Source organism: Opisthorchis viverrini, assembly GCF_000715545.1.
Source record: "Opisthorchis viverrini unplaced genomic scaffold opera_v5_19, whole genome shotgun sequence".
Classification (NCBI taxonomy): domain Eukaryota; kingdom Metazoa; phylum Platyhelminthes; class Trematoda; order Opisthorchiida; family Opisthorchiidae; genus Opisthorchis; species Opisthorchis viverrini.
The window spans coordinates 476,911-487,472 of NW_008751675.1; the positions used below are offsets into that span (position 1 = coordinate 476,911).

The 10,562-nt window shown below is 44.6% G+C and overlaps 1 protein-coding gene across 1 annotated transcript in view; it reads left to right on the forward strand.

Annotated features, from left to right (window-relative positions):
• The window catches only part of T265_12853 (hypothetical protein), a gene marked incomplete at both ends in the record, with an annotated part of 47,707 nt that extends 39,030 nt beyond the window's left edge, over positions 1 to 8,677 (forward strand). Inside the window, one exon of the mRNA XM_009165888.1 lies at positions 8,427 to 8,677. Within this exon, the coding sequence (XP_009164152.1) occupies positions 8,427 to 8,676 (250 nt within the window). The remainder of the gene's footprint in view (positions 1 to 8,426) is intronic.
• Between the last annotated feature and the right edge of the window lie 1,885 nt (positions 8,678 to 10,562).

Below are 10,562 nucleotides of genomic sequence, written 5' to 3' on the forward strand. Positions count from 1 at the left end.
CCTTCGCTGCTGAGTTATTTATTAAAAGTCACCAACTGAACAGTTACAGACTATTGCACAGGGGAGCAAAACTCTCATATGCACCTTGTTTACAAAACTGAATATCCATCTCCTTCTTGAACGCGTCTTCCTGAACTTTCGTGAATATTCATTGACTGTTAATCAAATGCAAGCAAATGCTACAAAGCGACTCAACAAATTCCGTAATAGGTCTCACTCTTCAAGAGACGCGAAGCGGATTTACGTGAAAACACTACTCGCACGCCTCGTCAGTAGTATCCACCGTTACACCCGTACTAACTTTGGAAGACTGGTTTTGTAACTAATCGATGATCAGTGCTGGCCGAATACTCATCTCCAAGACCTAATACTCAGTAGTTTAATGTTCTTTCCAAAATACCATGCCACAGAATAGTTCCAGTCCTTTAAATTATCAGATGAGCGTCGCAGCACTATTTTGCTCGATTTGTTTGCGAGTAGTCTGTCATTGTAGCGCATTTATTTGGTATTTGTCCTCTGAGTTTATTTTTAAGGGCAGACGTCATAAACTCCGAATTAACCCGATCCCCGTCCAATAATTAGACACCTAAAGACTTTTAAACATCGGCAGACAAAACATCCAGATCCAGTTGCGTGAAGTGGATGAACGTTCCATTCCGATTGCCAGCGATTGATAAATATGTCTTCCGAGCAGGCTAAGTTTATCAGATTGTACGTTCAGTTGTGCAATGGATGCGCCAGGAGGAATAAAGATTCTAACCAGTGCCTAAATCTGTATTCTGTGTTGCGTCTAAAATCGACGACTGGTTAGAGAGGCACTAAACATGGACAGTGGAATCTTTGTAATGTACTACTGATAAGCTTGCTGAAAATCCGTCGACAGCCCACGACCGAGAACATCACAAACGAGAGATTCAGCTGGGTTCCAGGTGAGTCTCTCGAAAAACCAAACTAGTTTGCCAATGAGTGTATATTCGCTAATGGACCGTGGAACTTTCCCCGTTATCATCTTAAAGGTAGCGCACAGAAATGAGCTGTCGCACGACAAACCAGGTGTGTTTCGCCGTATATCTTTGGGTGCATAATGATGAACCTCGTGTGGGTGTTTGGTCACTTACGTTGACAGAACTGAGAAGCGAATTCGACTTTGACAGCCGGAACACCGCAGCGTGTGAACCAATCCGACCCACCATGTCCAAATACAAACTCAAACCCTGAGACAAGTGTACAATCGATCACCCATAGCCCGTGATTTGCCTGAAAGTAGGCATTGTGCCAATGCAGCAACTGTTTTTCACATTGCAAAGAGGACCACGAACGTTGCTATCACAATGAGGAAACCAGAATTCTGTAGACAGGGCTGCGTATTATCTCGGTGATCGATTAGCTTCGGACATTCCGAGTGTACAGACCATTGTTCACTTATCTGGCATTGTTCTACAGTACATGATTGATCGATTAGCTTCGGACATTCCGAGTGGACGGACCGTTGTTCATTTCTCTGGCATTGTTCTGTAGTGACAACTCGACGAAATACGGCAAAATACATCTGGTGTATCGCGCAACGGCTCGTTTCTACTTTATCCCTTCATACCTTAATCACCCATCATTGCCGTCCGGTCTCAGTGTTTTCCGATGCTGACCGACTTTGAATAACGATTTGTTACGATTAATGGTTACTTGACTGGAGTTTCCAGGTGAGAAAAAACGGGAAGTGCTATCACCCTATCAGCGCCGTGACGCTTGGGTATGGTTACCGATTCCAACCGGATAACTGCCAAGTGTCTTGTAACATTGTGGCTGACACGCCAGAGTGTATTACTTGACTCTAAGGTTGTCCGCGGGTAGATGCTGCTAGTACAAATTCAGCGCCAACTGAGGCACACAGTGGTTCCAAAAATCTGCGTAATGGAACGAAAATCAATGGTTGATCCTCTGCAGTATTTGAATCTGTCTGAGGTTCTGTGGAGCAGATTGATCTCACGCAAATCGCCAGGTAACCAGGTAATCTTCAGATACATACAGTTCTGCGTTTCCAGTCGTCAAACCAGCCAACCAATCAGATCGACACATCACGTTGCCAGGTTAGTGTCCATCAACATCATGCTCAAACCTTCGGCCATGCAATGAAAAAGGAAACAAAACAATTAGCAGTACTAAATTACACCAGATTTTTTCCACTTTCTCCGAAAGTTCAGAATTTCAATCTGTCTCTATTGGCTGGTGTTTCTTGTTTCAGTCGTCAAGATTGAACTTATTCCGCTCACACAAACAAGTAGTCTGTTTTCTTCGACAGAACGAAAATAGCTTCGACTCATGGGAGATCTATATTTTTTCTTCAGGATCAAGATCTTCGGTTTCTTCGTCCTCCATTGCCTCTTTCAAATCCTTCTATGTCCCCAAGTAATGTATCCCCCTACGCTTGTCGCAGAAACCTAATTCATCATTATCAAGTTCCGTAAACCTCAACTCCTCTTGAAGTAAGCTATTATCGATATGGATTCGTAAACAACCTCCAACAACTGGAAGCCACCCGGTGCATATCACGTCTCGGTCGGATCTCACCTGAATTCAGAGTTCTAAAAACCGTTGGCAACTCTCTCCGGGTGCGCCGTAAGCAATGAACTTCTGATAAAGTTGACTGCCTGCAGAATATCACTGTTGCGAGCTCACTTTCTAGTTCTCGTTTATTCCCAATTTATCGTCTCAGGAACACCCTATTCTGGAAACAGCTGCTCCGACATGCAGCTTGCCGGTAGGCGAACGGAGCGCAGCTTTCAGTACTCTGTGAATATATGATGAGTAGGGGTAGGGTGCTTCTCTGTTATGCCATCACTTTTCGACCGACAACGAATACAGATCATTCAGCTGTTTTTGAATGACTGAGTAACCAGCACCTTGAAACATTCGGATGAAGGTACTCCGCCTACTCATTTTTCCACTCAAAAGTATAGAAATGCGGTTCCCAGATTTTTTCAAACCCGGCGCAGATTCACTCTTAACCTACAATGTCCTTGTGGAGATTTTGTAATACAACACCATCAACTATGCTTGAAACCCTATACTCGGCGTGCAGGCATTGAGGTTTTTACACAGTTTCCTGTGTACTTTATCACAAACTTAAGAACGTGACAGGCGGAAGCGCAATGAGCCCCAAGAAGAGCGAAACCGGTTGTGGGCTGTCGAAGAGCTTTCCGCAACCTTATGCGCCGTGTGGTACTTAATCTCGTTTAATCGGCTCTGAACGACTTTCATAATCTACCTTGCTGCTGAGCTACCCCGTCCCACAAGTTGGGAATCCTTTGTTAGCGCCTTGTTCTTGTGAGCTGTAGCAACAATTCTGTTGGATGGGTGCAACAGTCAGAATGCACTGCATAAACCAGTGACGCTTTTCGGTGTCTTTCTTAAAAGACCCAGTGTTTCCGATTGGACTCCTGTGCATTGACTCTTCTCCATTGTTCTTTGGCCTAAGTTCAAGAGATGGTTATCTAAAATTTGCAGACCAACCATTCTGGACACACTGATGCTACTAGTGACCTGTGCTCAGATTGGCGTTAACGAGACGGGTGACACGTGATTCACAGAGGTCAAGTAACCAGATGACCTCTGATCGTCACTATGGTGACGAGTTTGTCATGTCATTTCGCGGTTCACACACCACATGACAGCTGTTGGTTAGGTTAAGCTGTCTTCATCTTTACGCGAGTCACGTGACAATCAGCCTGTGAACGAACTGGATACCCTCTAATCGCGACACAAGAAAGAATGGGTTCAACGCTTGTCCGACCGGTGCAAAATGCTCGATTAGACAAGACCAGAGAAAAGAAAGAAAGCGTTCAGCTGTAGCACCCTTCCGGTGCCTAGCTGCCATGCCACACGAAGGAAGCACGAGGGCTGGGATACTGCCAGGTTGCTCAAGCCTAGACAGGGGAAGTCGAGTGGCGGAGGACGGATTCGAACCACGGACCTTCCGGTCAGTAAATTCGCGCTCTAACCACTTGGGCCAGAATGAGGTTAGGAATAACTATCAAAACCACTACATCTGTGTTTGAGGGTCATTAGCTGAACGAAAACGAGAAACTATTTGAAAGTTGGCAAGCCAGAAAGAATAAAATCTGTAGCTCAGCCATTTGGGAAAGCCTTGGAGCCCATCGAGAAGTCCTCTTTCCGTAGAAGTACGGAAGAGAGATTTTCGCTGAGCAACGTTTCCCTTTTGATATAAGAACCTCATCAGTTCGTGAAGTTTTGACGCAGTTCGGGAACCATGCAGCAAAAGAATTTGCCAATAGTGGGATAGCTACGTGCATTCCAACCTCCACTATTGTCTACGTACTTGCGATGGTTTGTTTGAATGATGTGAAAACAACGAGTTGTCGTAAATTTAAGCCATAAGAAATTACCACGTTCTCCAAATGCCCGTCAAATTTGGACAGTGTTGTCCTGGAATGATTAGACCTACCAGCGTTATACATCACTGGTATGTGGTGTTTGTTCACCCCGGCTCATGCTGCCCCACTAGGATCTACATTCTCGCTTACTTGGATTTGATTCCGGTCATCCACAGCTTACTGATTGGTGGTGCCCCTGAGGACTCTTTGTTCGCAATTTCCACGAGCGTGAGTTACATCTCTTAGGACAACCGGCCGAATTCCTAAACCGCTGAAGCCTACTGGGCTTGGTGTTCTCATAGGTGTGTTTCGGAACGTGCCGGTTTTTGAAAACTCTTCGATAGCCAACTAACTGTTTCCACCTTCTTGGGGCTCATCATTAGACCCCGGGTTTTCGTCGACCTCATGTTCTACTTGAGCCCAAATTCGACTGATTTCGTCAACTACACTCATTTCCTTTATAAAAATATACTGAGGCATCTCGAGTATGGTACCAACTGGAACATGATAAGGCTTTTGTGCAGCACATTCAGTTGGGGGATTTCACAAACGAAAGATTCAGTTGAGTCTCGCGTGAAATCCAAATTGATATATATATATATATATCACTGAAGTAGGAGGCAGAGTGCTCGTTTACGCCCAAAGCAAATTCTTTCTCACGCAGCTGTGCTGTAGAATATACTGGATGTAAAATGCGGTAACTCAGTCAAAGAAGAAAGGATTGGTCAAGGTCCATTTTCGGGTTGTGAATTCAAACAGATACATATTTTATCACCCATTACATTGACATTTGAAATTTCCCACGTTTCTTATGCCCATATTTGTAACCCCCGCTCCACTTTTGTCTTTAGTGCGTGTGTACGAGCTGACGTTTGTTCGTCCCTAGCATTCTACTAATTTGACCTTGAGGTCATCCAGCCATTTTATGGCCGATCTTATGCACGTGCGACTGTCTCACGTGGGAGCCTGTTTGTTCATTCGGCTCGTACTTTTCTAGTCCAAGTGGATTATTTGTAGTGGACGAGTTTACACTGTCGAGGTTGGTATATTTCGTGAATTGGTGCCTTACATTAATAGTACCGTATAGCGACCCAGCTCCGACTTTGTTTGGCCTTCTAGGCGGTTCTGGTATCGCGCATCAATCGAAGATACTGTCTGGCTGTTACACACAGTCTTTTACCGTCCGATTGGGACCAACTTAGTCGCCACAGTTTAGTTCTCAAGTCGACATAACGTCATTGACTCTTCACAGGCTTCGCTGTCTCGCAGTCGCAAAAGCGACCAGACGAGCTGAACCCGTTGACTGCCAGTGGTGTTGGTTTGTCATCCTGGCCCGGAGTAGTGAGTTCAGCATAGTAACTCCAGTGCTCCCAGGCGCCAGGACGAGAATGAGTAGTAGCGTGGGAACCCGACCAGCACTGAATGACTCACTGACAGATGGTTCCAGTCACATCAAAGCGAGCAGATCCCAAATCCTACGGTACTACGATAACGTCGGTTATCACGCGACAACATGATTGAACTCAAATGCCGGCTCCAAAAGGCGATCGCCAATTAGGATAACATACATGGGCGTCTGGCAGAGTCGTGAACGGAAACGAATCAGTGGAGGAGAAGAGCAAAGAAGGCCAGTATCTGACGGGTTAGAACAGAGTGAGACGGATCGCACTGGGCTATTGGCCCGTTGACCCAAGAACACATTAGTAAACAAGTCTGATATTTGATCGATCCGACTGGTGGGAATTGGGGGGTTAAGCCGAATTGATTTAGAAACCAAAAGGGGATTAATACAACAGGTGTGAAAGAGTACAAAACAGACCGGGTCGATTGAGGTGAACATCAAAGCCAGAGGTTCAGCTGGGTTCCGGGTGCGTCTCCCGAGTGGTTCGTAAATGAGTGTATTACACTTAGTTCGTGCAATTTGAGTTCAAGCGTAATTTTGACGGAAACTCGTGGACTGCGCCTATCTGATAAACCCCAAGAGGGGTGAAACCTGTCGTGGGCTGTCGAAGAAGTTTCAACAAACTTGTATCGCGATACCTCGAATATCGTACCAACTGAAACATCAGGTGGTCTGGTGCAGCACGTTCAGTTGCTTCAGAACATGAAAAGTGAGAGATTCAGCTGGGTTCCGGGTTCCAGCGAAACATAATAGGTTAGCAAATGAGCGTGTTTCATTAATCATTCTTATCTGCCCGTCACCGACTCGTGACTTCAGATCTTCGACTACTGATCCTTTTTTTCACATCACCGTGATTGGTCTGTCTGCCCTGCCGACCACTTATTGGATTTAGCAACTTGGCCACGCTTGCAAATTCAAAACCGTGTTCACTTTTTCCACAGAATCAGTCATAAATGGTCTACTCGTCCAGAAATGTTTTGCGCACCGGTAGCTCATCCGGCACACCACAAAATCTGAGAGTGACGAACCGGTAGCGGCAGTATCTATTACCAATTTATGTTGGTAACATCGATGCGACTGGCTGCACCAACACTGCGCAAATAGACCTGATCGGAGTGAGTAAATTAATTATCTGAAAAAGAGGCTATCTTTGCGGAACGATGATGAACCTGTCGAACTTTTTTCGCGTTATCCACAGATTCTCATTCCAAGGTTCCCCCTCTTACTAACTCTCAAACACAAACAAAGAGGGGAGAGATTCACCCGTGACTCTCTCAACTCTGTAGATCAAAATAAGCCATTACTCATTGGTCCCGATGGCCGGTTATGAAGGCCTCAGTCTAGTCAGGCCACTAAAGAACTCCTTGATTGCTAAGGCTGCATACACCATGCAATGGAAGTTGCGCAGTGTCTAGTTTCTCCCTCTGAAAGAGTCCTTACTCATAACTGACCTCAATAGCAACATTCTGATGAGTTACTTGCTAGTTAGTATTTATATACGAATATACACCACATAGTCGAAGTGAATCCACTTTTCACTACTTAAATATCAAACTACACAAGACCTCACCTGTTGTACGGATGAGGTCCTACTTTCTGGTCACAATCTTGAGATGACGCCAAAGTTCTCCTGTTGATCATGAAGTTCTTTCATGTTTTTTTTTCAGCTTTGCATCCCGAGTGGAGACAAAACATGTGAAATTTCAGAGAGGTTTGGTACTTGGCAACGTTTTGCTTTTGACAAAAAGAGCTTCGCTAGGTCAGGTGAGTAAGTTTTAGGGCAGTCAGGAAACTAATCCGTGAGATTTCTTATGACTTCCCGACTTGATCTGTGTTGAGTGTCGGTCTAAAGTTCGTGTTTATTGATTAGTTTGAATGACTGGTAGATAGATTGGATAGATTTGTTAGGGATCATCTTCATGTTGCATCCGGTCTTCGGCCCCTGCTTTTCCGGTCTTTACTATGACTTTCAAGATTCACTCTTCACAATAAAGCTAACATTCCATTGGAATAGGAAATGAGCAAAGCACACATTCAAAGGGATGCAGTTAATTTCTGGTTAGCACTTTGCCCCGAAAGTGTCATTTATTCTACACACATCCAACCAACCAACTTTCTCGGTAGTTACTTCAAATGAACTGAAAAACGGTGAATCACAAATAAGAAGAGAGGACGCGTCAAAGTGATCACCTCAGAAGGGCTTGGTAAGCAATCGGTAGTTTTTTTTACTTCGGCAACGTTTCGTTTTTGACACGAAAGCTTCATCAGGCCATATGAGAAGATCACCAACTTGGCCAGGTTATAAGACACACGGGGAACAAATCAGTAAATCAGTCCTCTTCAGATTATCACACTAGATCAGTGTTGAGTGTCAAGTAACGGCTCTTGTCGGTTAGTGTGGTTGCCAAAATCTCGAATTGATGGGTTGGAGGAGTTTCAAATTAGCTCCGATCGGCTCTTGTTCCTTTACCTTCCACTTCAGGGCGCTTCAATTGATGATTCACTGCGGGTGCCGCTGGTAGATTTTCCTTGTTCTTCGTTGTGTGAGTGTTGCGGCGAGTCAGTTGGAAGGAGAGGGTGTGTGGGTGAGGTAATGTAGAATCGAGATGATGATAATCGCACACCGACTGATTCAGGACCGTTCTTCACACGCTTGCCGGTTCCACGCCTGCTGTTCTGTTAACAGTGAGATGCTTGGCGATTTCTATCGCCTCGGCTATCAGTCTCTGTGACGTGAACCGTAGTCCTCACCTGAAAAACTCAACAGTTTCTAAATCTATTTTGTGTCCCGTGTCTACACAATTGCCCAGTATTTCAGTAACGCTGGATATTCATCTGTGTTTCTCAGCGGCCTGTTTATTTTCCACTTGTGCTCTCCGATTATGGTGTGAAGTTCCCTGGCCGTCCTTCCTATATAGACCTTTGTACAGCCGTTACGCTTAATTTTGTAGACAGTCCCTGGTTCTGTTTGCTGGTAGGCGATCCTTCAATTGCGCCAGTGCTCTAGAGCGCTGGTGCTATGTTAACCGTGTTTAGAATCCTTCGAATGACCTCCGATGCGCCTGGTTTATATGAAATAACAGCGCTCCCGATCCCTTTCGGGTTTCACTATCCTTTGCAATTGACGCCTAATCAAGATAGTTGGATATCCAGGCTCAGAGTGACCCGAGAATCAAGAGAAGATAAAACTAGCCTTCTAGGGTCACACAAAGGGCCAACGGATTATGAATTTTTGGAAGTAACAGTACATTCTTCCATCGCTTCGTACTATCGACATCCACTAATCTAAGTTTCAGTATGCGTACCAGTTATCACACGTGTGCAAGTCACCATCAACCATCATCAGTCTAGTCGCCTGAAGCATCAGTATTTGTGTCGAAATGGGTATTAGTTACCCGGTCAACAAGTCAAAACTGCGAGCAGCTTCGCTCCTGCGTTGTTGTGACCTGCATGATGACCTTAAACCTTCACGTGACGCACACGTGCGCGCACGCACTGTTGAACGAGAGCACGCAACAGTTGAATTGTTGGCTTCCTTGCTAAGGCAGTTATGCTGGGTCTGTCAATGCACAGGGCGACTGGAAATAAGAAGGAATATGAGTTTTACAGATGTGAACCGAATGTGTGAGGTCTGGGAACAAATTATGTGCTTAGACGATTCACGCGAGTTGACCGCGTGGCAGTAGTTATCTTTGAAGGAGCAGTTGGGAGCCATTACAAAAAAACATTGGTATTTGGTGTATCACCTCTGAAAAATAAACATTCAGTGTGCTTTTAGCCAAGAAGAAGTCTTGCTACTGACTCGTTACGGATACAAATAAACGGTTTACTGACAAAGTGAGCTCACTTCTACTAAAGTCATTTATTTACCTATCCTAGAATATGAGTTCGGTTAGCTTTAGGTATGCCTAATATGTTCGGGGTGACATATGGCATGACGCAACGGAAATCCATGAGCCATGGGTACACAAATGTCTCTAGTATTTGTCTCCAATATGTATTGGACAAAACTTCATACTTGTTCTTTCCATGGGTTTCCAAAGTCCGTTCAGTTCTGTGCAGTGCTTTTAGTTGGCGTCCATTTCAAATTCATCAAGCCTCATGATGTGTTGCCAACTGTGTCCTGACAATTGTGCGTGGTTCGATTTTCTCACGAAAGTTTGGATACAGCTACTCCTGGTTCTCTTTGATGTTTCCAACTTCTGTCAGTGAATAGATTTGGGCGGCAAGTGTCATCTGAACCAAACCTGTTCGCCAGGTATCGTTCTTGCGAAAATTGGTTCCTTTGAGTTTGTTTTACAAACTTCGAGGGGTACTTGTTTCTTCTTAGCTATTTCGACTCGGTGATTTTTCTCATAGCAACGGTAACTGTGTTCATGACGGGTTTGGTGCCATGCGTGTAAACTAAGCGTCACACTTTATACGATTTTTGTGTTCCTGAAGCAGTCAGTGGTCAACATTCCAAAAGAGTTTGGGTTTTTGAGAGACATTGGCGCAAGCAACCGTTCCAAACACAAGATGGAATTTTAAATTCTTGATGTTCAAGTTTAAACTTCCTTTTTTCAGTAATTTATCGGATATTTCTCTTCCGGAACTCTCTGTTATGCAGTTCACTCTGTTGATATTGATTAAAGTAAAAACAGTTTTTCATCTGATTGTTGCTGTGCTAGGGTAGTTTAGTCTTAAATCTGATAGCAGACGGTCCTTCAATCTCATAAAAGTTCATCGAAGTTGATTACAGAACAGCCACTTTCCAATATGGCGACTGCTCA